Source organism: Eptesicus fuscus, chromosome 21 (assembly GCF_027574615.1).
Source record: "Eptesicus fuscus isolate TK198812 chromosome 21, DD_ASM_mEF_20220401, whole genome shotgun sequence".
NCBI lineage: Eukaryota > Metazoa > Chordata > Mammalia > Chiroptera > Vespertilionidae > Eptesicus > Eptesicus fuscus.
In genome coordinates this window covers 42,885,846-42,912,609 of record NC_072493.1, presented here as the reverse complement: position 1 = coordinate 42,912,609, position 26,764 = coordinate 42,885,846, and the positions used below count along the sequence as shown (strand labels likewise).

The following is a 26,764-nucleotide window of genomic DNA, read 5'->3' as shown; positions in this document are numbered from 1 at the left end:
GACACACACACAAGCCCTTCCCTCCCCCACCAGGATCGCCAGTCACCATCAAAGTGGGGTGACAAAGCAGGAACAGGGTGCTGAGTGGACAAAAGAACGGGTGTCCAGCAGCCACTTTCTCTGAGGTTCTTCTACCCCAAACAGGGAAGGGCAGGGGGTCACTGTGTAACTGGGACTCAGCTTCTTCAGTTCCCGTTGGATGATTTGGCCCCGTTTCACTTCCCAGTTTCTGTGCTGACCGCCACCCCACCCCCCACCCCCCGCCCCACACACACCCCCCAATCCCTGGCTCAGCAGCTCGTGCACATCATGTGCTCCCAGCCCCTCAGATTCACCTGTCTCCCTGTCGCCTGCCTTGAATTGGAGTAAAGGTAGCAAGCAGCCTCCATGGGCTATTTACATACTAATATCCTCCCCTCACCCATATAAAGGGGCTGGCAATTCTAGACCTCTCCCCCATAGAGCCAGCACTTGGCGACTGACAGGGTATGGTTTCTGTCTGATATTCCTGAGTGTCGGTTTCCAGCCACCAGCCCCTCCCTGGAGTCTGGGCTCCACCCTGGAGGTGGGGCGGTTAGTCTGACAGCAGAGAACCGCTACAGCAACACCTACGCAGGTGGCAGGTGAGAGCCCGTCTCCCCTCCCAGCCAGCCCAGCGCCGTTAGCCAGGTGAAAACAGATCCCGCCTCCTTTCCCACAGCACGCACACAAAACCACCAACTGCTGCAAAAAGCTTTATTGTTTCATTTGGTCCAATGCAGGGGAGAGGGCTCCAGGGTGGTCAAAAGAATGGCTAGTAGTTTCGGGGAGAGGCTCAGCTAAAAGCCAGAGACACCAGGGGGATGCAGTGGGGGGGCCTCGGAAAGGCCTCTGGGCTCCAAAGGCTCCTAGTCGTGCTTGAGGGTGAGCCTTTCGAAGAGATACTCGCCCAGCCCAGCCTGGGGGCCGGCCAGCCTGCGGATGTTAGTCAGGTGGTCGCCCATCTTCTTGATCAGTTTCACCTCCTCATCCAGGAAGTGGTTCTCCAGGAAGTCGCAGACCTAAGTGGTAGGAGAAGAGACAATGTTGCCACTTGTAGATAAACAGTGCGACAGACAGAAAACAACGTTCACAAGGAAATTTGCCCAAGCGAGGCCAAGGCTTAAACTAGAAGCTTCATTCCAGGGAAGGGCGGGGATGGGCAGATACGGATAAAGGGGGTGCTTACGTGAGGGTCTGCACGGGTAGAAGCCAGGGCATGCAGGTCCAAAAGGGCCTGGTTCAGGCTCTTCTCCAAGGCCAGGGCGGCTTCCATGGCGTCCTGAGTTTTGGCCCAGTCATCCTGGGAAGGTTTCTACACAAGACAGAAGGCTCAGAGGCTCAGAACTGGCCACATACCCCTAAAAACAACTAAAAACTACATCCCCCAACATTTGCAGGGGTCAAGGGCCTAGCCTAAGAGACGTCTATCACCCCACCCCCATCCCCGCTCCTACAACTACACATCCCAGGAGACCACTCGGCGCCTCCATTTCTAGCCACAAGAAGAACCCACACGGATCAGAAAACCTCCCAGAAGCCCACACAGCCCCTAACGGTGGGGGGCGAAGGCACCCCGCGCGCAAGGACTGCTGGGAGATGTAGTCCACAGGCCCACACACCATTTACCTGCACGTCCTGGAAGAGAATGCGGCCGCCCCGCTTGTTTTGCAACTTTAAGAAATGCTCCGCGCCCTCGTGCTTCTTCTCCGCCAACTCGCGGAAGAAGTGGCCCACGCCCTCCAGAGCCACATCGTCCCGGTCGAAATAGTAGCCCTGCGGGAAGACATGGCGGGAACGGTGGTTAGCGGGAGGCCAGGCTAGGCGTGCAGACTCCGCCCTCCACCCAGCAGAACAAAGAGGGCCCCGCGGGCAGAGAGCCAGAAGTGCGCAGTTGGGGGGAAAGTTGGGCCAGGCGTGTCCCGGGGACCCTTACCAGAGAGAGGTAGGTGTAGGAGGCCCGAAGGTGCAGGTTGGCCAGGCGATTGACCGCAGCCTCCACCTCGGTGGAATAATTCTGACGGATTTGGGAGCTCATGGCTGTTCAGCGATGAGGAGTTAAGGTAGAAAAAAAAAACCGGTGTGTTGGCTGGTCCCGGAGGTGGTGCTGAAGGTGGTGGCTGGATGAGACGAAGGAGAGTCCGGGGGCTGGAAGAACGGGCGTCCCTGGGTCTGTTCCGTCCAAACACTGTTGAAGCAAGAGACAGATCCGGGACCTCCGAGTGCGCTGCGCGAGGCCGTGGCCAGCAGCTTCTTTTATAGGCCTGGGGGCCGCTGGAGGGGGCTTCCAGGGGCGAGGAATTGGCCAATCCGTGGCGGCGGTGGGCAGGGCCTGGAGCCCCCGAGTGACCAATCCGGAGCAGGTAGGAGGCCCAGACCCCGCCTGGGGAAGTCACGCGCCTGTTGCTCCAGGCTGTTGTGAAATGGGGAATCGGAGGGGCGGGGTTGGGCAGGGGGGAATGCGAGGGTCTGGGGCTGATTTCGGGGTAGTCAAGGGATTCTGGGGTCTCTAGTAGGCAGATTAATGGAAACACTGGGAGCCCTGAAGAATGATCCTGTGGTCCTGGGGGTGCCTCAGGAAAGTAGGTTGAATTCTGGGGTTCTCTGGGAGCGTGGGCTTTTCTGGAACCCTGGGAGGTGCAGAGGCCTCCGAATTACTGGGGTTTGCTTTGGGAGCTGAGGGTTCCCCAGATCACGGGGAAGTCTGGAAGACAGTGAGATGGTGTTTCTGGAACCTTGGGGATCTCTCTGGAAGATGGGTTGGAGGGAAGCCATGGGGTTCGCTCAATGGGGGGGTACTTTTTTTTTTTTTTTTTTTGCCTTAATGTTCACAATGGAAGACCTATTTTTCTGGAAACTTCCTGGGGGTCTTTAGGCCCTTGAGGCGAGCTGCAAGATTAAAAAGAGCAGGGGTTCTAGAGCCTTGGTGTCACCCCCGGGTTGGGGGAGAAGGGTGCTTTGGAAGCCTAGTACGTGGGTTGTTGTTTTTTTGTTGTTTTTTTAAAGGGGTCTTGGAGAGGCCTTGAGAGTGAGTCAGGGACCCTTGGAATACCCCGGGCCTCTCCGCGGTCCACTGTTTTTCTGGGAGCTGAGCTGGGGTGGGGTCTCCCGGAGGCTGATTGGAGGGCAGCCAGACGCTGGGGTGCCCTCCGGCTCTGAAGCAGTCTCTGAGGTTGGCCCTGCCTCGCCGGACACGTGCTCCTAAGTCACAAAGGGAAGCCCTGGATTCCGGGGGGCCTGCGGATGGGTTGTCGGTCTCCGACCAAAGGACATTTTTAAACTGTGCCGGGTCCAGCCTGGGGTCTGGGAGGCGGAGCGGACTCAAACCGGGACGGAGCCTTCAGGGAGAGCCCTGCTGTTGTGGGGGAAAGGGCAGGCCCGGACCCCGTGGAAATGCCCTCAGGGCGGCTGCCCACACACTGTTTACCGCCACCTCAGGGCCATTTGCAGCGGAGCCGGAGCCGCACCGAGCAGCCCAGGCAGGGGGCCCCTGACCAGGGAGAGGGGGGCCCGGCGGGTGCCTGGGGTCCTGCAGGGGTGTCTGGGCCCGTGGCCAAAGCAGCAGTGCTGAGTCATGCTGAACTCAGCTCAGGAAGGGGCGCAGGCAGGCGGGCGGGGGCGGCTGCTCGCTGACCTCATCTCCCAGTGGGCGGCTGCCCCCGCGCCGGGACCCTGGGAACGAGGCCCGGCTGGCGCTGACCCAAGTCTGGCCCCCTCCCCCCAAGTGCAGCCTGCAGTGCGCTTTGTCTTACTTGACTGCCTTTTTAGTTCCCTCCCGATTTCCTTCGGGCTGCTGGCGGTGGCCACAGGGTCCCCTCTCTGGGCAGTGACTCAGTCTCCCCTCCCTGCTATCTTATCTGCCAGACAGATCTCCCTTGACTTGGGAACAGCCCCTAGGGGAGGGCAGTTGCCCCAGGCACACTGCCACCATGGGCTGAGTTACACATTCACCAGGTTTCATGCCAGCCGACAGACCTTTAGCCTCAGGGTGCTCACAGGTAGCAGAGGAAGGGGTGAGACCAAGATGATCAGGACAGACAGACATCTGGGGGTTGGAGGAGATCCTGGAATATGGAGGAAGACACAGACCTACAGAGCGAGGGACAGAGACCCAGAGAGACAGGTGCAGACAGAAAGAAGGGACAGATGGGGGACACCTAGAAAGAGACAGGGCTGGTGAAAAGGGCAAGACCCTGTGACTGAGTGACCTCCCTCTCTCTGATCCCCTTTCTCTTGGTGTCTACATGTTCTAGGCCCTAAGGAGCCCATCTTCCCTGGGGCCTGCTCCCCTCCGGAGGCCCCACCCAGTTACCAGGCCAGACTCCAAAGCGCCTCCTCCTCCTCCAGCCGCTCCCTCACCCCCACCCCCACCCCCACCCCCACCCCCACCCAGGTTTGGGCCTGGTCTGCTGCCTAGGACCCTCCTATCCTAACCCCCCATCAGCTCTCCTACCTCCAGTAAAGCTACTCCCTGCTCCCCCGAGTCTTCCCCAGGTCCGATCGGCACCCCACCTTCCTCCTCCCCCAGGCTCCACCTCAGTAAATGTGCAACTTGCCATATAGTGGTTTCTGGGCGCGGGAGGCCTGCTCTGTACCCTGCTGCCCTGCCCTCCGCCCCACCCCACCCCACTTCGGCCCTGGGCTCCTGTCTTGGTCAACACCCTAAGTTGTGACACAGTGATCATTAAGTCACCTCCATTCCCCTCAAGACTGCAGGTTCCTGGACGGCAGGGCCGGGACCTATGGCATCACTAACCCCCAGAGGGCACTGGCACCCTCAGAAAACCGTGTCAGCGCGCGGAGCCTGGTCTCTGGCGACAGCCAGGGAGGGGCCCAGTGACTCAGACGCGGGAGTGTGGCCCGAAAGAGGTTTATTGCCCCCCCGAAACCACTCCTCCCCACCCAACCCCAATAATTACAAAAGTAAGAAAAAGGCCCCGGACCCCCAACCCCCACCCCTCCCGGAAAAATGCCATAATTTATTCAGAAAAGACACAGTCCAAGGCAGCCGGCGGCCTCAGCCCATCGTCTTCCAGATGGTGAGTGAGGCGGTGAGCACCCCGGCCACGAAGATGGTCACGGTCTGCCACGTGGGGGTCCCGAAGTAGGAGAGGAGGCCGTCCTGGGGACAGGGACATCGGTCACTTCTGCAATGCAGCCTCGGGCCAGGGCAGGGGGGGGGGGTCAGGAAGAGGTCAGAGGGCGGGAGGCGGGGCAAGGGCCTAAGACTAACAGGTATTCAAGAGTTGGGGTCAAAGGGTTATCACAGAACTTGAGGATTCCAGAAGTGGAGGCACCAGGGAGGGCAGAAAGTAATAGTCAGGTCAGGGGTCACTGGGAGGTGAGAGGTCATCGGATCAAAGGTCACAAAAAGGTCAGCAGGTCCCCAAGGAATCAAGGGTTGATCAGATACGTGACGAAATGCATTACAGATCACATCTGATGAGGTGAGCATGCGGAGGGCAGGGGGCACCACTGTGGTGGGCTGGGGAGGGGTCCCTGGCAAAGGGGGGGTTCGGGGCCTCACCCAACCGCCCTGGTCCTGGATCCAGCCCAGCAGCCGCTCTCGAAGGAAGTCCATTGTCCAGCCCATGATGGTCTTGATCAGCTCAGGCACTTTGGTGCACAGGGCCTGGGGGAGTGGGTGGCCTCAGGAGCAGGCTTGTCCCCAGCGCCTTAGGGAGTGGCCTGGAGCCCCTTCCCAGCTCTGCCTCCTCCTGCAGGCCCGCGGCCTCTTTCCCACTCGGTCAGAGTGAGCCTCACACATTGTCACCTGGACCTTGCCACTGTCAGCGGCCCTGCCCACACCTCCATGGCTCCTGTGCCCGTGGGACAGAGCAGAAGGCATAGCTCAGCCCACAGGGCCGTGTGAAGGCTCTGACGGAACAGCAATCCAACGCATGGCTCCTCTTCTGCACCTCAGCGCCCTTCCCATCCTCATTCCCACCAAACGCTTCCTGCCCTGAGGACCCTTGCACATGCTGATACTTGGGCCTAAATGGGCCTCCACCAAACCAATGTTCACTCATCCCTCAAAGCTCACGTCTAAGGTCACTTCCCCAGAGGGCTCTGCTGACCTTCAGACCAGGTATGACTCCACACCCTCCATACATGACCTCTCTCCATTTCCCGGAATGTCCCCTTCCCCCTCTACCCGCCGCTTCTCCCCTCCTGGTGTCCCCAGCCCCACCATCACCATGACTGCTGTCCCCCTCACCTCCAACGTCCAACCCCATTAGCTCAATATCCCAAACACAAACGTAAGTCTGTTTCGCCCGGCTGGCATGGCGAAATGGTTGAGCATCAACCTATGAATCAGGAGGTCACGGTTGATTCCCGGTCAGGGCACATGCCCGGGTTGCGGGCTCCATCCCCAGTGGGGGGTGTGCAGGAGGCAGCCAATCAGCGATTCTCTCTCATCACTGATGTTTCTTATCTCTCTCTCCCTCTCCCTTCTTCTCTGAAATGAATAAAAAAATATTTTTAAAACATCTATTTCCAGCCAAAACCGGTTTGGCTCAGTGGATAGAGCATTGGTCTGTGGACTGAAGGGTCCCAGGTTCGATTCCGGTCAAGGGCATGTACATTGGTTGCGGGCACATCCCCGGTAGGGGGTGTGCAGGAGGCAGCTGATCGATGTTTCTCATCTATGTTTCTAGCTCTCTATCCTTCTTCCTTCCTTTCTGTAAAAAATCAATAAAATATATTTTAAAAAAACCAAAAACATCTATTTCCAGCTCTGGCCAGTTTGGCTCAGTGGATAGAGTGTCGGCCTGCGGACTAGAGGGTCCCGGGTTTGATCCCAATCTAGGGCACATGCCTGGGTTTCGGGCTCAATCCCTAGTAGGGGGTGTGCAGGAGGCAGCCGATCAATGATTCTCTCTCATCATTCATGTTTCTATCTCTCCCTCTCCCTCTCTGAAATCAATAAAAAAAAATATATATAAAAACGTATATATTTCCACACCTCTAGTGCTACTACCTGAGTCCAGGTCAGTCATTGTTTGCAGGGACTAATTATAAGTGCCCCCTCCCCAGCTCCTCAGCTTTTGCCCTTGTCCCATAATCCCTTTTTCTATTCACAATGGCCAGAACAATTTGTTGGGCTTCCCTTCCCCCAATATATATATATTAATTGATTTCAGAGGGGAAGGAGAAGGAGATTGAGATTGAAACATCAATGATAAGAGAACCATTGATCGGCTGCTTCCTGCACGCCCAACACTGCGGATCGAGCCCGCAACCTGGAATCGAACCCAGGACCCTGCAATCTGCAGGCTGACGCTCTATCCACTGAACCAAACCGGCCAGGGCCTCCCCCAATATTTTATCATGAGAATCTTCAGAGAAAAGTTAAGAGAATTTCACAGTCAACAACCATACACCTGCAACCTAGGTTCTACAATTAACATTTGCTACACTTCCTAGAATAATATTTTAAGTGTATAAATCAGGTCACCTCACTGTCCTGTTTACAAGTTTACAATCAGCCAATCGCCCTGGCGGGGGTGCCGTGGTTGTGTGAGCATCCTCTGTGCACTGAAAGGTTGCGGGTTCCATCCCCCGTCAGGGCACAGGCCCAGGTTGCGGGCTCTCCCCCCTCGGGTGCATGCAGGAGGCAGCCAATGGATGTTTCTCTCTCACATCTATGTTTCTCTCTCTCTTTCCCTTCCTTTTTCTCTAAAATCAATGAAAACATATTTAAAACAACAATAATAAAATAAAACCAGCTAATCGCTCCATCTCACTCCGAGTGAAGCTGAAGTCTTTACAGTGGCCCATAAGACCCCTCAAAAATCTGCCTTCATCTCCTACCCTTTCCCCTCCTCACTCTGTTCTACCCACAAGGGCCTCCTCAACCCATAAGGTCTGGTCCTACCCCAGGGCCTTTGCACGTGCTGTGCCCACTCCAGATGCCTTTCCCCCAGTCCTTATATATCACTGCATCTTTCTCGTCGTTCCAACTTTGGCTTTCATGTCACCTCCTCTGAGAAGTCTTTCCTGATCAATTTGCCCAAAACCACATCACCCTAGCTTACTCCTCCCAGCACTCGTCGCTCGATGTGAGCTCGAGAGCAGGGACCTAGCCCGCTTTGTTTGGTGCTGCATCCCGGATGCAGAGTCCAGGATGGGCACACAGTAGGCCCGGCAAACATCTGTTGAATGAATGCATGAAGGAAGGAGCAGACGACTGGCTCACAGCCTTCTCCTTCTGGTCCATCCGGGTGGCCACAGGGGTTGACGCCACGCCTCCCAGGTCCCCCGCAGGTTTGAGGGGAGCCCTCCTGGGCTCAGGACCCGGCAGCCACCCACCTTGAGCACCAGTTTGCTGGCAAAGTAGAAGAGGGCGACCACCCGGCCCCAGTTGAAGTTGCCATCAGAAAACATTTCGGACGCCACTCGGAAAAAGACCTCTCGGGGGGAGTCTGTGTCCACAGCCGCGATCATCCTGCAGGAAAGAGGGGCGCCAGGGACGGAGGGGATCAGGCAGGGCATGGGAACTGTGGTACCCACCCCGTACCAAAGGTAAGAAAACGGAGGCCCAAGCCCCGCTGAAGTGAAAAGCAAGAAGCCAACGCAGGGGAAGGGGACCAGATGGACATTTAGGAAAGTGGGGACAATGCCTCCCTGAAGGAGCGTTTCAAGATCCTATGGGCCCAGCGGCATAGCTCAGGGGTTGAGCGTCAACCTCTGAACCAGGAGGTCACAGTTCCATTCCCCGTCCGGGCACATGCAGTGTGGGACATGCCGGGGGCAGCCCATCAATGATTCCATCTCATCACCGATATTTCTCTCTCGCCCTCTCCCTTCCTCTCTGAAATCAATAAAAATCTTTTTTTTTTTTTTTAAAGATCCTTCGAGAGTCAGAGTGCTGAGTTGAGTGGTGGGGCCCTGGGTCCCCCGGTCCGCGGGCAGTGGGGGCTGTGGACCTGGACTCAGTGCCCCTAAGGGAAGAGGGGCTGGGAGCTGGGACTCCTGGGTTCCGGGGGCCACACCTCTGCAGCTCCATGTTACTGTCCAGCTCGTCCCCTATGCGCTTGAGACACTCGCTGAGCTTCTTGGTGGATGCATCCTGAGGCACCCTGGGCCCCAGGGGCAGTCGCGAGGTCTCTCCCCCCATGTGCTCCGCTTGATCCTGGATGAAACTGGAGTGGGAATGGAGGAGGGTGCACCATCAGAACGGGGGGTCACTCTCCAAATCCGCTCCACAATAATCAGACCTCACACTCACCCCTTTAGTAAAAGGGCCCCTGTCTTCATGATCTGCTCAGAGCTGGTGGGCCCTAGAGGAGAAAGGAGGGAAGAGGTGCCTGGACTCATGGGTCCTAGGGGAACTGGGGTGGCTCATGATCCCTGATGGAGGCCAAGACGAGGGGGCCCTGGATTTCTGGGTCCCTGGTAGATGAAGTGACTGGTGGCCCAGACAACTGAGTCCCTGATGGAGAAAGGCAGGGAGCCTGGGCCTGTATCCCACGTTCTTCCGGGAAAGGAGACTCGGGGAACCCTTAAAGCATCCTGGCCTGAGGGGACACAGGGGAGACCCGCCCCTCCCACCAGGAAGTGGTGCCGGCGACAAGCCCGGGCTTGCCCGGGGGCTTGAATTCTGGGGTCCCTAGCTTATCGGGGGTCCCAGAGCGCCAGGCAGGAAGGGATCGGGGCGCGGAGGCCAGAGAGCCAGGGAACCTCGGGAAGGAGGGGGCTGGAGGCTGGCAGCACCGATCCGGGAGTTTCTGACCCGGAGTGCGTGAAGATCGCACGCCCCGAGACCCGCGGGCGGGATCGCGGGGCTGGCCGGCCAGGGGCTCGCCCTCCTCCCGCCCGTCTGCCTCCCGCCTCACCCCCGTCTCTGGGCTGCTCCCCGGACCCGTCCATCACCGCCGCTCTCGCCGCCGCCTCTCGCCGGGTCTGCCCCGGCGGCTGCAGCACGCCCCCGATCACGTGAGCAGCCCGCTGAGCGTGCGTCGAGCCACGTGACCGCCCCGCAAAATGGCCGCCGTGGGTCTCTGCCCCGCAGGGCCCTCGCTCACTTTGCCGCACCTGCCCCGCTCGTCACGTGACTGTGCAATCAGCGCTGCCCTTTAGGAACTTGTCCTGGCGCCATTGCACCCGCCACCCATTCAATCACAGCATAGCTGTCATTCATTCATTCATTCATTCATTCATCATTGCAATATTTTCAGAAGTTTGGGGTGTGGCTTGAACCCTCCAGGGCAGAAGAAACACCAAGTGCAAAGTGCACAACAGAGAGGAACAGCAGAGGCCAAAAATAACATTCATTGAGGTAGGACGTCTCGGATGACTAAAGCCAATGAATGTTTATGTGAAAATAAAATAAATCTTAACTTCGAAAGTGGCAAGACTAATCTCTGGTGATAGATTGGAAGGGTACAGACAGCGTGGGGCCCCAGGAGGCTCCCTGGGTGCCCGAAATGTGCCATAGGTGGATCTGGGTGGTGATTGCTTGCTATACACATATTTTAAAAAGTTCACGCCCTAGCTGATTTGGCTCAGTGGATAGAGCGTCAGCCTGCGGACTGAAGAGTCCTGGGTTCGATTCCGGTCAAGGGCACATGTCCAAGCTGCAGGCCTGATCCCCCCTCTCCCTCCCCTCCCCTCCCCTCCCCTCTCCCTCCCCTCCCCTCCCCTCCCCTCCCTCTCCCTCTCCCCACCTATTCTCTTTTGATAGTGGGCTCTCTCCAGCTCCCACCAAACCATCACCACCACCATCTCTGTGGAAACCATGTCTTTATTTGTTGAGGGCTTATATCAGCGTTTGTCTTGGGGGAAGGTGACTCCGATAGCCTTCCTCACCTCCTCAAGGATGTCAGCCAGGAGCTCACTTTCCGCCAGGGGAATCACAGGACTTTCCTTCAGGCCTGGGGGGGCGGGGGGCGAGTGCAGTTAGAAAACCCCTTCTCACGCCCCAAAGACCAAAAAAGGACTACAATTCCCAGAATCCCACGAGGCACAGTACTGCATGGTTCAGGCAAATGATGTCTCACGGGGCCCTGGGAGACTAGTTCTAAACAGCTGCTTGAGTACTGAGGGGTGGGGAGGGTCCCTCCTCCCTTACCAGGCTTGCCCTCCCACCCCCGACCCCTCCTCCCCACTGCCTTCCACATCCTTACCCTGTCGCAGGCACTCCCGGACATGCCTGGCCTCATAACTCATGCCCGCTCCGTTTGTAAAATTGAACTCCTGGCTTGGGGCTGAAGGCAGCGGGAACTCCTTACGCTCCCCCTTTACCACCAGTTCTGTTGGACACCAGCAGGGGTCTAGGATCTGGGGGGAGAAAACAGGTGGCCTTACTGCCCTCACCAACAGGGCGGCTGGGGGCTCCCCGCCCTCACCTGGTGGTTAAGGGCTGGCTGCCCCCTGTCCATCCTTAGGGAGGTTGGAGCCCCCAAACCTGGCTGCTGGGAGTTTGTTTCTCACCGCACTAGAAGCCTGTAGGTCCCTGTCCCCAGGGGCAATTCCCTCTCTACAGGGATGCTTAAGCCTAGGGGAGATGCTTATCACCCCATCTCCACTTTGACACCATCCAGCACCTTCTTATCCACCAGGAGACTTTTTATTAGCTCCAGAGCCCTGGGGGCCTAGCTTATTCCCATACCCAACTCTAGGCCAAAATGGAAATGCAGAGATGCAGCTGGGGCAAGGTCCAAATTCTTCTGCTAAGAATAGGGTTTCTTTCCAGCAACTTGGCCGAGGCAGCCCATGGAGCCGCTCTGTGGTAACCCCTGGATCCTGTCCTGGAAGCGGTTCCAAAGGTCACCACGGCCCTCTAAGCCGGGCTGATAAGAACTGGCTTCTTATCAGGACTAAGGGTTTTTAACAGGCCCACAGGTTCACCTCCACAAGGAGCCGGAGGTCCAGACCCCATTGCCTGGCCTGGTGGTCGAGGGTGGCTTTCTTAGCCATGGTGGGAAAAGGCTGGTTCAGCCCACATCCAGCTCCAACAGCCACAGGTGGCCCGGTCCTGTGCTAAGGGCCCGTCCCAGCTCGGTGGCAGCGCCTCACCTGGGCCATGCCCTCGGTACCGCTCACGTAGGCCGTGTTGGAGAGCTGGGCCGTGATGCTGCAGGTGAAGCTGCCGTGGACCCCGCCTGGGTACTGCAGCAGCACGGAGACAGTGTCGTCCACACCTGGGGAGAGGCACGGGACAGGGGCAAGCCTGGCGCAAATCCTGCCTGTGCAACCTCGGGCAAGAGGTCTCGTCTCTCACGCGGCAGCAGTGAAAGAGAATGAAGCGCTGGCGTGTGTGACCCCAGGGAGGAACCCTGAAAACAGTCAGGGTGAGGGAATGAGGCCACACCCACGAGGCCACCGGTGGTAGGACTCCATTTGTGTGAAATGTCCAATACTTGGCAAACCCCACAGAGCCAGGAAGTAGATTAGTGGTTGCTTAGGGCTCAGCGGTTTGGGAGAATTGGGTTATTTATTGTTTTGTATTTTAGTAATAAAAATATTCTAAAATTGATTATAGTGATAAGTGCATAACTTGGTGAATACACTAAAGCCATGGAATTACACACACACACACACACACACACACACACACACTCAATATATATTGATTTCAAAGAGGAAGGGAGAGGGGGAAAGAGATAGAATGCAATCTGGGCCTGTGCCTTGACCAGGAATGGAACTGTGACCTTCTAGTCTATAGGTTGATGCTCAACCACTGAGCCACACCAGCTGGGCTGGAACGATACACTTTAAACGAATAAATTGTATGGTATGTGAATGATTTCAGTAAGCTGTTACCAAAATACATAAACAAATAAATGCTAAAAAAAAAAATTAAAGAGACTTTGCCCCTCTGAACTTTAGTTTCTTCCTCATGAATACTTGTTGTAGAGGCGTGTGAGAATCCATTTCCTCATCTCTAAAATGAGAATAATAGAACCTGCCTCACAGAGTTGCTATAAGCATTACATTAAAGGATGTAAAATGCATAAAGCACTTCGTCTATTTAGATCGGAATAAGAGAGAGGTGAGCATTAGTTAAAAATTAAATAGCGCTAGCCAGCGTGGCTCAGTTGCAAAAAAATTAAATACAGTAAAGTACCAGCCTGGTTCTGGGACACATCACACATGCAGTGGCTGGAAGAACCTACTGAGCCAGTTCTCTTTGGTCCCAGACAAGCCCAAGTTCTAATTCTGGATCTGCTGTGTGACTCTAGACAAGTCACTTCCTGTCTCTGAACCTCAGTTTGCTCATCTGTAAAATGGGGACAACAGTAATATATTTACCTCAGGGAGACCATCCTATATAATAAAAGGCTAATATGCAAATTGCCCCCTTGGGACTTGAACCCACTGGGAGTTCGACCGCTCGCTATGATGTGTGCTGGCCACCAGGGGGTGGCACGGAAGGAAGGCCCCGGCCCAGAGCTAGAAGGCCCCGATCGGCCCTGATCACTGGCCAAGCCTAGGGACCCTACCCGTGCATGAATTTCATGCACCGGGCCCCTAGTACCTATAATAAAACCTTATTGCAGAGGAAGCACTTGATAAATGGGATCTGTTGTTAGAGCTACTCTTTAGCCTAGAAATTGGCCAGATAGTAGACTGAGGCAGCTTTCTAAAATGTGACCTTCAGTCCTAGCTGGTTTGGCTCAGTGGATAGAGAGTTGGCCCACACACAGAAGGCTTGATTCCAGTCAACCTTGGTTGCAGGCTCGATCCCTGGCCCCAGGAGGCAACTAATCAATGTGTCGCTCTCACATTGACGTTTCTCTCTCTGTGTGTCTCTCCTCCTTCCTTCCACTCTGTCTAAAAATCAATGGGAAAATATCCTCGGGTGAGGATTAACAACAACAACAACAACAACAAATGTGGTCTTCACTCCAGGTATTCTTTTCCTGGTTATTCGTTGCCTTCTGTGGTACTATTTGCAAAGATGGCCACAGTAAATCCTCTTATTTCCCAAGGCGGGCCCCTTTGCGATACGACTTTGTAGCTCCTGCCATCCAGAGGTAGAGTCTATTTGGCCACCTCTGACATCTGAGCTGGCTTTGGGCCAGGAACAGTTCGCAAACACATTGGGGCCTGCCCTCCTTTTGCTGCAGCCAGAACTCTGAGATGTGAATGCACCCGAGCTGGCCAGCTGGAGAGGCCACCTAGCCCAGTGGTCGGCAAACTCAATAGTCAACAGAGCCAAATATCAACAGTACAACGAGTGAAATTTCTTTTGAGAGCCAAATTTTTTAAACTTAAACTTCTTCTAACGCCACTTCTTCAAAATAGACTCGCCCAGGCTGTGGTATTTTGTGGAAGAGCCACACTCAAGGGGCCAAAGAGCCGCATGTGCCTTGCGAGCCGCAGTTTGCCGACCACGGACCTAGACCATCCAGCTCCAGTGGCACAGCTGGCTGATGGCCGCTGCGTGAGTAAGACCAGCAGAAGAACCACTCCAGCTGAGCCCAGCCCAAATGACCAACCCACAGGATCACAAGTGAATAAATGATTGTTATCTGAGGTCATTATATTTTGGGGTAGTTTGTTATGCAGCAAAGGCTGAGACAACTTCAAAAATAATAATCCCAGCCCTGGCCAGTTTGGCTCAGTGGATAGAGCGTCGGCCTGGGGACTGAAGGGTCGCAGGTTCGATTCTGGTCAAGGGCATGTACCTTGGTTGCGAGCACATCCCCAGTGGGGGGTGTGCAGGAGGCAGCTGATCGATGCTTCTCTCTCATTGATGTTTCTAACTCTCTATCCCTCTCCCTTCCTCTCTGTAGAAAATCAATAAAAAAATAAAAAAAAATAATAATAATAATCCTTTATATTTATTAACTGCTTAATTTGCCTCAACAGTTACTTCATTAACTTTTTATAACAACCCTATTATTGAATTTTTACCAGTAAGTTGTGGAGAGCGGCTACAGCGTTTGGACAGGTTCAAGCCTCAGACTGATGAGAGGGCACAGTCCTCTTGTGGCAAAGCCACAAGTCCCAGCTTTGAGGGCAAAGCCCTCCCAGCACAATTATAGCCAAAGGCTATGGTTGTAAGCTTGACCTCATGGTCCGACGCTGGGGTCCTAGATTGCTGAGGGTTGTGGGCTGTGGGAGGTGCAGCAAGTGCTGCCAAAACAAAGCTTGAGAGAATTCTCAGGTGCATGTAATTAAGTAGATTTGAAACTCAAGAACATTGTAAACATCTTGACCACTCCCTTGTTTTGCTCTAACTATAAAATAAAGACTCCGCTTACAGGCTGTGTCACTGTTTCCTCATCCAGGCGGAGTGATCCACCTGGCCCCAGCTATATTCTCTTGTCTGTTTTCTTTAATCCTTCACTGCCCCCTCTCAGGTTCAGCACTGGATGTGCTGGACGTGGTTCAGTAAGTAACTAATTAAGACTCAGAGAGATTGAGTTCTTTGAGTAAGATCACACCGCAAAATCCTAATACAGAGCCTGACCATACTTGATCCTCTTTAACTTCTTGCAGGAAATTTCTTCAGCAGTCTCGCCTGATTTTCATGGGCTAGGAGACTTATTCCCAGGTCAGTGCACCCTGTAAGAGAGGATCACTCTTATCACCATCATACAGTCCAGAATAGACCATACCTGTTTCATGGCGCCTTCCCATGGCTGAAATCTTCTCCGGCTTCTGCCCACCAAAGACCATGGAGATGAACTGGATGCAGTAGATACCAATGTCCAGCAGGCCACCGCCAGCCTGGGCCCAGTCTACGGCCCGCGGTACATGCGTGAGGTCTTTCCCAAATTCTGCCCGAGCCACGCGAAGGTCCCCCAGAGTTCCCTGGGCCAGAGTAGCCCTCAGAGCCTCTGAGGCAGGAAAGAAGCGGGTCCAGATGGCCTGAAGCCCACAGAGGGAAGAAAGCAGGATGGGAAAGGGAAGGAAAGAGGTCAGGAGTTAACCAACCAGTTCTCCCTTCTGGGGTTCAACCTTTTTTTTTAATTATTATTTAAACTAGAGGCCCGATGCACGAAGATTCATGCAAGAATGGGCCTTCCTTCCCCTGGCTGCCAGCACCGCCTTTGCTCCGGCCGAGCCACCTTTCCGCCTTCCCATGCTGCCCAGAGGCCCCCAGCAGCTGGGGCGGTACGGAAGTCCTGTGTCATCGCCACAATGACGCAGGCGTCCCACCCCGCCCCCAGCCGCTTGGGGCCTGCATATGCAAATTAACCCGCCATCTTTATTGGTTAATTTGTATACTCACTCCTGATTTGCTGGTGGGAATTGTGAAGGTACAGTCAATTTGCATCTTAATATTTTATTAGTGTAGATTCTTCATCATTTAAAGTATTACATATGTCTCCTTTTCCCCCCATGGGGTTCAATCTTGAAGGGGTTAAGTCTCTAAACTAGACCTTCCCCCTCCCCTCCACAGCCCATCAGTCCCCAAGTTGTGTCCTGCCCGACTCTCTACCTTCTCCCCTGCTCTTGACACCCATGTCCCCAACTCCTGCCTTGTCCTTTCTTATCTGTATCATTACCCCAGTCTCCCAACATTATGGGCTGAATTCTGTCCCCATCAAATTCATGTGGCGGTCCTAACCCCCCAGTACCTCCCAATATGAGTGTGTTCGGTGACAGGGTTTTTAAAGAGGTAATTATAAAGAGTCAGTTCAGTTACAATGAGTTCTTTAGGGTGGGCCCGAATCCAGTAGGACTAGTGTCCTTATAAGAAGATATGAGGCCTTAGCCAGTTTGGCTCAGTGGATAGAGCACCAGCCTGGGGACTGAAGGGTCCCAGGTTCGATTCCGGTCAAGGGCACATGCCCTTGTGGGCTCAATCTCCAGCAGGGGGCGTGCAGAAGGCAGCAAATCAATGATTCTCTCTCATCATTGATGTTTCTCTCTCTCCCTTTCCCTTCCTCTCGGAAATCAATAAAAATATATTTTTAAAAAAAAGAGAGATATGAGGACACACACATGCACAGAGGCAAGACGGTGTGAAGACAAAGGGAGAAGATGGCCATCCCCAAGCTAAGGAGAGAGGCCTCAGGAGAAACCAGCCTGCTGACACCTTTATCTCAAACTTCCAGCCTCCAGATGTGGGAGAGGGTATATCTCTGTTGTTTGAGCCACCCAGTCTGGCATTTGTTATGGCAGCGCTAGCAAACTTGACTCCCCGCCTCTCCCCACCAGTCCGTGTCCCACATGGTCCCAGAGGGGTCTCTGCTTCTCCTGGAGCTGATCCAGCCTCAACCCTCCCCAATCCCCTCCTAGGGTTCCCCATCGCCTAGTATCAGCTCCCATTTGTTGGCTATGTGTGTTCTGGACAAGACACTGTGCTTTTACATAATGAATCCTCCCCACACCCCTGCCAGGTAGCTGTCCTCATGTCGATTCCACACATGAGAAAACTGAAGCTGAGCTGAGTCATATTACTCCCCCAAGGTCACAGACCTAGGAACTGGGAAACTGGAGACTAGAATCCTCTCACTTGAAAGCCAGCAATCGTGACTAATCCAGGATCAAGTTCCTACTAAATACATGAAATCTGCCCATGCTGGTTCTCTTTAAATCTTGCTTCTGCTTTCCCCGTCTGGCCTATTTACCTGTGCAATTTACTGTTCCTTTAAGGCTCAGGCCAGTCCCTATCTGTAGGAAACCTCCTTGACCAACCCCCAGACGGGGCTCTGTCAACTGCCCACCCAGTACTAGGTCCACCAAAGTCCACGCAGCTGAGCATTGGGGTTGCCCATTTCCGTGACCATAGCAGACCTTGAACTCCTTGAAAACTGAGCCTGCGTCTTATACATTATGAGTTCCCAGGTCCTGGGGTTGGATGTGGCACACATTAGGGGCCAATAAAAAAATGCGGAAGCAATAAACTCACAGAACGTTGGCGCTGGCAGGCACAGGGAGAACCAGAGGCACTGAGTCACCCTGATAAATCTCCACTACTTCTCGGGCACATGGAGTTTTACAGGCTGGGAGGCTCCACAATAGCAGGCATACAGCAGCTACGTAGGACAAGGGGAAGGAAGAGGCAGCTGTTGCCACTACTGTCAGAAACTACAAGGTATGAAAGCCGTAACAGCCCGGCGGGCGTGGCTCAGTGGTTGAGTGTCAACCTATGAACCAGGAGCTCACAGTTCGATTCCTGGTCAGGGCACATGCCTGAGTTGCTGGTTCGATCCCCAGTGTGGGGCATGCAGGAGGCAGCTGATCAAGGATTCTCTCTCATTGTTGATGTTTCTATCTCTCTCGCCCTCTCCCTTCCTCTCTGAAATCAATAAAAAAATTATTTTAAAACATAATTTATAAAACATAAATCCCCTAAAACTCCATAATATTCCTTAACACTAAAATAGCTTCTAGGGACCACATGGTGGCCATCTTAACTTGGCCGCTACTCATTGCCCTGTGGCAGCCACTTGAATTACTAGTAATCTGCAAGATGTCAAAGTCCCCTGCGCATATCCAAGCCTGATAAGGGCAAACACAAAGAATGCCGCCCTAGCTGGGTTGGCTCAGTGGATAGAGCATTGGCCTGTGGACTGAAGGGTCCCAGGTTCGATTCCAATCAAGGGCACATGCCCGGGTTGCGGGCTTGATCCCCAGTAGGGGGCGTGCAGGAGGCAATCGATCCATGATTCTCATCATTGATGTTTCTCTCTCTCTCTCCCTCTCCCTTTCTGAAGTCAATAAAAATATATTAAAAAAGAAAACACACACACACACACACACACACACACACACACACAGAATGCCTGTGGCTGAGGGCTGTCGTGTTCCTTGGTCCTTTTCAGCCCCGGAAACCGACCCCAACGGAGCCCACTGCCACTCTGCCCCTTCACTGCTGGCATCGTGTCCAGAGCGTCTGACAGAGGGTCCTTCAGGCAGCCCTGGTCGCTAGGAGCCCAAAGCCATGTCTCCCGCCCATGAACAGTGTTGCCTGAAATATATTTTTATTGATTTCAGAGAGGAAGGGAGGAGTGGGATAGAGAGATAGAAACATCAATGATGAGAGAATCATTGATGGGCTGCCTCCTGCACGCCCCCTACTGGGGATCGAGCCTGCAACCCAGGCATGTGCCCTGACCAGGAATGGAACCGTGACCTCCTGGGTCATAGGTCCAGGCTCAACCACTGAGCCACACGGGCCGGGCCATGTTGTGGTCATCTTAAGTCGTGGTAAACCCCTCCCTTGTGTCCCTCCAAAAATGTCCACGGGCAGCTGTGGTTGGTGAAGGCAGGAAGCTGCGTGGGGTGTGGAGAGAGCCGCTCCATGCTCACCTCCATGAGGAAGAGGCCTCGGGATCGGGCCTCCGCGACCATCTCTCGCACTTCCGCCGCGTTCACGCCCATCGGCTTCTCGCACAGGACGGCCTTGCCCGCCGCCAGGCAGAGCAACACGGCGGCCTTGTGCTGCGGGTGCTGGGTGCCCACGTAGGCCACCTCTAGGGTGAGAGGGAGGGGGTCAGGAGATCGGACGCCCCACCAGGCCCCCAAGGCTCGCCTCCAGCATCCAAGGAATCGGGGTCCCCCCAACCTGGGACCAAGTCCTCCCGCCTTGGTCAAACCCTAGTCTCCCACGAGGAAGGAGCTAGCTACTGGCTACCATCCCCTCCTCTCAGATCAGAGGCCTCTGCAGTGACATGAAATCATTTAATCCTCACAACATCAACCGGGAGATTCTATTATTTTGCTTGTTGTAGTTACTGTTTTTTTAAAATATATTTTTATTAATTTCAGAGAGGAAGGGAGGGGGAGAGATAGAAACATCAATGATGAGAGAGAATCACTGATCGCTGCCTCCTGCACGCCCCCTGCTGGGGATCGAGCCCACAACCCCGCATGTGCCCTGAATGGTGACCTCCTGGATCATAGGCCTACGCTCAACCACTGAGCCACGTGGCCAGGCCATTTTGCCCGTTTTAAAAATAAGGAAACTGGGCCCGGCTGGCGTGGCTCCGTGGTTGAGGGTCACGTATGAACCAGGAGGTCACGGTTTGGTTCATTCCCAGTCAGGGCACCTGCCCGGGTTGTGGGCTTCATCCCCAGCAGGGGGCGTGCAGGAGGCAGCCGATCAATGATTCTCTCTCATCATTGGAGTTTCTACCTCTCCCTCTCCCTTCCTCTCTGAAATCAATAAAAATATATATTAAAAAATAATAAAATCCCTAACCGGTTTGGCTCAGTGGATAGAGCATCGGCCTGTGGACGCTCAGGTTCGATTCCCAGGTTCGATTCTGGTCAAGGGCATGTACCTTGGTTGCGGGCACATCCCCAGTAGGGGGCGTGCAGGAGGCAGCTGATCGATGTTCCTCTCTCATCGATATTTCTAACTCTCTATCCCTCTCCCTACCTCTCTGTAAAAAATCAATAAAACATATTTAAAAAAAGAAAAAGAAATTCAAGACCCGCTTTCACCGCGGAGGCCTGGTTCCTACGCACACTTCATACTAGACGGCTAACCCCAGGCCCAAGTCCTGCCTATGGCCGTCTCCCAGCCGAGGTCCCGCCCCAGGTCCAAAGGGCCGGGCCCATCCCGCGGGCCTTGCACCGGCTGCGGAGCACCTGGGGGCAGCACACCCCGCCCCCCCTCCGCCCCCCGGGCGCAGGTCACTCACCCACGTCCGGGTCCTTGGCCAGCTCCTCGTAGGACCCGTAGGCCTTGGGGATGTCGTGTTTCCGTGCAAACTCCTTCGCGCGGCTCAGGTCGCGGGCCGCTACGGCCACCACCTGAGACACACGCGGGAGACTTGTGGGGGGAGGGAGGTGATGGAGGAGGCCCCGAGGGAAGCAGGAATTACACCCCCAAGAAGGGGGGGGGAGAGTTTGGTCCTGGGGGGAGGTGACCGGAGGCTGGACACTGGGGTCCTGGGAGAGCGATCGGGGCAAGCGATGGTCAAGCCCCCTACTCGCTAAATGCCTTCTCTTCACAGCAGCTCAGATGAGGACCTCCCGCCCCGAAGCCCCCCGGAGCTCGGGTTTATAACAGAAGCGGAGAGGAGAGGAGGGAATCAGTTGTTTCACTGCCTTGAGGACTCGGAAGTCCGAACCCCAACTCCCTCGGACCCAGGAGTCCCGGCCCCCGCCAGCCCGGACCCAGGACCCCGGGGGGGAGGGCGCACCTGGTGCTCGGAGCGAGGCAGCGTCCGCAGCACCGTCGTGAAGTCGCTGGAGATCAAGCCGGCGGACACGATGCCCCAGCGGAGCGCCATCGCCGAAACCGCGGTCCCAACACCTGCTCCTTTCTCCCCGTGGGAATGAATTACGCCGCGCCCACCGGGGGCGTGGTCACTTTCTCCGCCCCCATTGGCCCTACGCCGCGTCTCATTGGCCATCCAGCCTGCGCGTCCCGCCCAATGCCAAGAGGTAATTTAATCCCAGCGTCCCCATTGGAAGAGCGTACCGTTGGCTCCGCCTTAGGGGTGGGACCAGAAACACCTCGCGGCCGCCTCTGGGCTTGTAACCGCAGGACAAGTGTAGAGGGCTTTCCGTTCTTGTCTGTTTTGATCTTGGGGCCTGTTTCCCTCCCTGCTCCCCCCGCCCCCACTCTTTTGCTGAGAAAGTCGCGCACCCTTAGGCATTGTCCAAAGCGAGAGAGGATAGCTCTAGCCGGTGTGGCTCAGTGGATAGAACCTCAGCCCGCAGACTGAAGGGTCCCGGGTTCCGATCGGGTCAAGGGCAGGTACCTCGGTTGCAGGCTCCATCCTGGCCCCGGTCAGTCGCTTTCGGGAGGCAACCAATCCATGTCTCTCTCTCGCATTGATGTCTCTCTCTCTCTTCCCCTCCCTTCCACTCTCTCTAAAAAATCAATGGAAAAATATCCTCAAGTGAAGATAAATAAATAAATAAATAAGTGAAATGAAACGAAAAAAACATTCTTTAAAAAAACACACACACACAGAGAGAGGATAGCAATAGCAAAGATAATAATAATTACTAATATTTATAGAACACATGCTGTAGTCCAGGGCCCTTGTTTCAAGCTTTACTTTCCCTAATTTCTCACCACGGACCTGCGCACTAGCTTCTGTTGCCCCCCATTTACAGAGAGAAACAGACTCAGAGTGCCTCGGTCATTTTGTTCCAGGTCCCACAGCCAAGATATGAAGACCGGCCGCCTCCAGAGACCATGGCATCAGAAGCCGGGCTGCAGGGCTTCTGAACCCCGGAGCCAGGCTGGCATGTTCCCAAACCCTCCTCGCCACTTCCTGGCTCTATTGCTTTGCAGAGGGGGTTCCCTTTCTGGGTCTCACTTTTCTTTTTTACAAAAATATATTTTTATTGATTTCAGAGAGGAAGGGAGAGGGAAAGAGAGATAGAAACATCAACGATGAGAATCATGGATCGGCTGCCTCCTGCACGCCCCCTACTGGGGATCGAGCCCACAACCCGGGCGTGTACCTGACTGGGAATCGAACCCCGGGACCTCCATGGGACGACGCTCAATCCACTGAGCCACCACAGCTGGGCCTGAGTCTCACTTTTCTATTTTGAAAAACAGAGGTCACAATAGAGAGCTAAGAGGATTAACAGCTCTGGGGTCTAGTAGGTGAAATATAACAAATGATTATTTTCCAAGTCAATTGGCAAAGAGCTGGCCAAGGTCACCCACAGAGAATTAATCCCTTTCCCTTCCCTTGTAGACATTTAATTAAGACCTGAGTTTCCCACGGGGACTCACAGGTTCCTAGCTCACACAAACTGCTGAATAAAAATATTCATGGGTCCTGGCCGGTTTGGCTCAGTGGATGGAGTGTCGGCCTGTGGACTCCAGGGTCCCAGGTTTGATTCTGGTCAAGGGTATGTACCTTGGTTGATGGTACATCCCCAGTAGGGGGTGTGCAGGAGGCAGCCGATCCATGATTCTCCCTCATCACTGATGTTTCTCTCTCCCTTTCCCTCTCCCTCTCCCTCTCCCATCCTCTCTGAAATCTATAAAAGAAAAGCTATCAGAAGGCCTGGAAAACCCGGGCAATGTGTGCGAGAGTGTTTGCGGCTTCTCTGTGCCTGCCCGTATGCTTGCCCGTCTGTGGGCCTTCTCCGCAGGCTCTCAGCCAGGCTCATGGCAGCCGCCTCTGTGCTAATGGCTTCCTGAAGGCGAGCTCAGACCCTCTTCACAGCCGCCCTCTGTCGTGCTGTTAGGCTCATGTCACAGATGAAGAAACTGAGGCACAGACTGGTCAGCAATCTTGCCCAGCCCTGGATGGTGTGGCTCAGTGGATGGAGTGTCGGCCTGCGGACTGAAGGGTCCCAGGTTCCATTCTGGTCAAAGGCACATGCCCGGGTTGCTGGCTCGATCCCGGGTGCGGGGCATGCAGGAGCCAGCCAATCAATGATTCCCTCTCATCATTGATGTTTCTATCTCTCTCTCCCTCTCCCTTCCTCTATGAATTCAATAAAAATATATATATATTTTTTAAATATATATTTTATTGATTTTTTTACAGAGAGGAAGGGAGAGGGATAGAGAGTTAGAAACATCATATGAGAGAGAAACACCGATCAGCTGCCTCCTGCACGCCCCCCACTGGGGATGTGCCCGCAACCAAGGAACATGCCCTTGACCGGAATCGAACCCGGGACCCTCCAGTCCGCAGGCCGACGCTCTATCCACTGAGCCACACTGGCCGGGGCAAAAATATATATTTTTAAAAAGGGTCTTGCTCAATGTCACACATTGAACAAATGGGAGGGTCCGGATTGAAACCCAGCCCGTGAGGCCCCGGAGCCCATGCACTGAACCGTGCCCGCCGTGTCTGGTTTACTTCATAGTTAAGAACGTAAGTCACTGACCCGAGACAGGAATCCCTTGCTCAGCAGGCCCGGCACCTTCTCGCTCTGGGAGGCAGACCACAGGATTGCACACGGGACAGCGTGTCTGGGACCCAGGGTGAGAGGCAGGGGACTGACAGAGGGCACAGGCCGTGAAGCCAGACTCAGAGGCGAAGGGTGCGCGAACGCCCCCCGGCGGGGCTGCTGGCCTCAGCCGGCCGCGCTGTGGGCTTGAGTCCGAGGAAGATGCCTGCTCCGAGCCCCGTGCTCTCTTTTCGAAACAAGCGAAAGGATGATGCTAGGAGGTACCCCGTCTGAGCTTGGACACCTACTCGGGTGAGCATGGGTGCAGCACATTCCAGGACTTGCTGGCAATCCCCTCTAGAGACCTTGGCGGGTGAGGGGGGGAGGGGGAGGAGGAGGAATCGTGGTGAGAGGTGAAGGCCCTGCCCCAGACAGTGCACAGCCAGGAATTCCAGAAAGAGCTAAATGGACACAAATAGTTACCGTGCCTCGGCCTGGGACACCGCGGAAACCACACAGATGCTTTCTGTGTCCTCCTCAGCAGCTAGCCGTCAGTCCAGTGGAGTTGGTGTGGGGAACAGCGACAGAGGGAACAGCATGAGAGAGGGTTCAGAGGTGGGAAAGCTCTAGGGCAGTGGTCAGCAAACTCATTCGTCAGCAGAGCCAAATATCAACAGTACGACAATTGAAATTTCTTTTGAGAGCCAAATTTTTTAAACTTAAACTTCTTCTAACGCCACTTCTTCAAAATAGACTCGCCCAGGCCATGGAAGAGCCACACTCAAGGGGCCAAAGAGCCGCATGTGGCTCGCGAGCCACAGTTTGCCGACCACAGCCCTAGCCAGTTTGCCTCAGTGGGTAGAGTGTTGGCCTGTGGACTGAAGGGTCCCGGGTTCAATTCTGGTCAGGGGCACGTGCCCGGGTTGTGGGCTCGACCCCCAGTGGGGAGTGTGCAGGAGGCAGACAATCAATGATTCTCTCTCATCACTGATGTTTCTATCTCTCCCTTCCTCTCTGAAATCAATAAAATATATAGAAAAAAAATTAAAAATAAAGAAACCACGGTGTTTTGGTAGGTGTTCTCTTAAAAAATATTTTTTAAATTAAAAAAAGTTTTTTAATCCCCACCCCAGGATAGGAGGATATGTTTTTCATGGGTTCTAGAGAGGGACAGAAACATGGATGTGAGCGAGAAGCATGGGTTGGTTGCCTCCTGTCCACACCCCAACCAGGGATGGAACCCGTAACCCTTTTGTGCACAGGATGCTCTAACCAACTGAGCCGCACCGGCCAGGGTGAGAGCCCCCATGGTAAACCCTTTGCACACACGGATCAAAAGGAATCACTTTCCGATTAACAGAAAGGGCCCATCAGGTATGATTCCGGCGCTTTAAGCCTAGAATGAAAGGTCGGGCAGGAGGCGGGGAGGGTGGGGGCTGCTCCAGGGCAGGCCTCCCTTCTCGCCTGTGTGTGCAGGGCGCTCCGGGGTGCATGGCAGTGACCTGACCCCAGGAGCCCCCCTCTCCTTGTTCCTTTTGGCATCCTTTGGGGGAGACACTTGCCAACAAAGAATCGCAGATGGTGGGGGGCGGCCCAGGTCTCCTTAGAGATGGGAGCCAGGAGCAGGTTCCCAAACACTGACCTCACATTTCTGGCTGGGAGCCACATCCCGTGGACATGATCCAGTCCTTTATTTTTAATGTATTTTTATTGATTTCAGAGAGGAAGGGAGAGGGAGAGAGATAGAAACATCCGTGATGAGAGAGAATCATTGATGGGCTGCCTCTTGCATGGCCCCTAGTAGGGATCGAGCCCGCAACCCAGGCACGTGCCCTTGACTGGAATCGAGCCCGAGATCCTTCAGTCCAAAGGTCGATGCTCTGTCCACTGAGCCACACCAGTTAGGGCGATCCAGTCCTTTAAAGAACGCTGGGACCCGCTACCCCCGTGGGCCTGTCTCCCCGATTGCATGAGTCCAGCTCCCAGTTTCCCACGAGAAGCAGGTAATTGTCATTCAAGTTCAGCTAAGGAGGGTGGGGTGGGTGGGGTGGCACCTGGGACTTCCCAGGATCTGGGACGTGGCCATGGCGCCTCCCAGGGAATTTCTAGGGGCTCCTTTATCTCCCCCAGGTCCGGTGCTGGCACACCAGCTCTTGGGGAATGGGCGGGGCGGGGGGACTAGCAGGGAGCCTCTGACCATTTCCTCCATCAGCTGTCGGGGAAGACAGGTGTGACATTCGGAGCAGCTGCAGCCACTTTGGGATAAGAGGAGCGCAGCATCCCGCCGAACAAGGCGGAGCCAGCGGGGAGACCCTGGTCCCTGAGGGTCTGGAGCCACCCATCTCAGGCCTTCTTGTTTTGGGGTGTGGGTTTCTCTCCCTCTCCCTTAACTTTCCTCATTGTTAAGTCTAGGCTTGGGCTTTCTGTCCTTGTGGCTGAAAGGATCCCACTGAAGTGTGTGTGTGTGTATGTGTGTATGTGTGTGTGTATGTGTGTGCGTGTGTGGGCAGCGGACTCATCAGGCGAGAACAGAAAGATGCCCAGAGACAGCCTCTCAGAAAAGCTTGGGTTGAATCTTAAAGAACGAGGACTTTGGCAGGTGACGTGGGGATGGGGTTTCAGAGGGAACGGCACCTACAAAGACAGAGGCCTGGCTCTGTTCCAGGAAGTGTATTTGGATGGAGCTGGATACACAGCAGGACACACAGCAGTGTAAGATAAGGCCGGGAAGGAGGGCATGGGCCCCCACTGAGGCTGAGGGGCGGGAACCTGATCCTGGGGCGGCGTCAGCTCTGGGACCCTCCTGTGGCTGAGTGGGCAAGGGGCGAGGGGCCCAGCCACCAGGGAGGGGCCGAGGCTGAGGAGGCCGAAAGCCAGGGGTCAGGGAGTCGGCCCTCCAGGTGGCAGCTGATCCGCTCCGCTGAGGACTCGGCCGCCCCGGCCCGGCCTTGGGCCACACACACGGTCTTCAAGGCATCGAGGGTCCCACAAAAGGCGGAGAAAGGTCTCGAAG

At 54.9% G+C, this 26,764-nt stretch overlaps 3 protein-coding genes across 4 annotated transcripts; all 3 read right to left on the bottom strand.

Moving 5' to 3' along the window:
• Nucleotides 1-721: 721 nt before the first annotated feature.
• FTL (ferritin light chain) lies at nucleotides 722-2,269 on the bottom strand. The gene is made up of 4 exons (XM_028129591.2): nucleotides 1,955-2,269; nucleotides 1,648-1,794; nucleotides 1,208-1,333; nucleotides 722-1,040 (listed from the first exon to the last, which is right to left on the bottom strand). Exons 1-4 carry the CDS (start codon nucleotides 2,054-2,056, stop codon nucleotides 888-890), a joined length of 528 nt encoding a protein of 175 aa, XP_027985392.1. The 5' UTR covers nucleotides 2,057-2,269; the 3' UTR covers nucleotides 722-887.
• A 2,707-nt stretch (nucleotides 2,270-4,976) lies between these two features.
• Nucleotides 4,977-9,945, bottom strand: BAX (BCL2 associated X, apoptosis regulator). Of its 2 annotated transcripts, XM_008154380.3 has the most exons (6): nucleotides 9,858-9,945; nucleotides 9,251-9,302; nucleotides 9,015-9,164; nucleotides 8,332-8,467; nucleotides 5,546-5,650; nucleotides 4,977-5,140 (listed from the first exon to the last, which is right to left on the bottom strand). In XM_008154380.3, the coding sequence occupies exons 1-6, from the start codon at nucleotides 9,889-9,891 to the stop codon at nucleotides 5,036-5,038; spliced, it is 582 nt and encodes a 193-aa protein (XP_008152602.1). In that variant the 5' UTR covers nucleotides 9,892-9,945; the 3' UTR covers nucleotides 4,977-5,035. The 2 variants fall into 2 exon arrangements, with proteins under 2 accessions (XP_008152602.1, XP_054567004.1); XM_054711029.1 differs by lacking the exon at nucleotides 9,251-9,302 and having other exon boundaries at nucleotides 9,858-9,917.
• Nucleotides 9,946-10,749: 804 nt separating this feature from the next.
• Nucleotides 10,750-21,201, bottom strand: DHDH (dihydrodiol dehydrogenase). The gene is made up of 7 exons (XM_008154386.3): nucleotides 21,078-21,201; nucleotides 20,574-20,685; nucleotides 19,237-19,400; nucleotides 15,591-15,843; nucleotides 12,040-12,164; nucleotides 11,148-11,301; nucleotides 10,750-10,895 (listed from the first exon to the last, which is right to left on the bottom strand). The coding sequence occupies exons 1-7, from the start codon at nucleotides 21,165-21,167 to the stop codon at nucleotides 10,786-10,788; spliced, it is 1,008 nt and encodes a 335-aa protein (XP_008152608.2). The 5' UTR covers nucleotides 21,168-21,201; the 3' UTR covers nucleotides 10,750-10,785.
• Nucleotides 21,202-26,764: the final 5,563 nt, after the last annotated feature.

Bases quoted from the DNA above. Each gene is read 5' to 3' on its own strand.
- FTL (XM_028129591.2), bottom strand. From the start codon at position 2,056: ATGAGCTCCCAAATCCGTCAGAATTATTCCACCGAGGTGGAGGCTGCG. The intron at 1,334-1,647 runs GTAAATGGTGTG...TGTCTTGTGTAG, and splicing joins TTCTCTTCCAGGACGTGCAG to AAACCTTCCCAGGATGACTG. The intron at 1,041-1,207 runs GTAAGCACCCCC...CCTACCACTTAG, and splicing joins CTACCCGTGCAGACCCTCAC to GTCTGCGACTTCCTGGAGAA.
- BAX (XM_008154380.3), bottom strand. From the start codon at position 9,891: ATGGACGGGTCCGGGGAGCAGCCCAGAGACGGGG. The intron at 9,165-9,250 runs GTGAGTGTGAGG...TTCCCACTCCAG, and splicing joins GGGGCCCTTTTACTAAAGGG to TTTCATCCAGGATCAAGCGG. The intron at 8,468-9,014 runs GTGTGGCCCCCG...TCTTTCCTGCAG, and splicing joins AGTAACATGGAGCTGCAGAG to GATGATCGCGGCTGTGGACA.
- DHDH (XM_008154386.3), bottom strand. From the start codon at position 21,167: ATGGCGCTCCGCTGGGGCATCGTGTCCGCCGGCTTGATCTCCAGCGAC. The intron at 12,165-15,590 runs GTATGGTCTATT...GCCTCTCCCCAG, and splicing joins GGGAAGGCGCCATGAAACAG to GTGTGGACGACACTGTCTCC. The intron at 11,302-12,039 runs GTGAGGCGCTGC...TTCTCCCCCCAG, and splicing joins GTACCGAGGGCATGGCCCAG to ATCCTAGACCCCTGCTGGTG.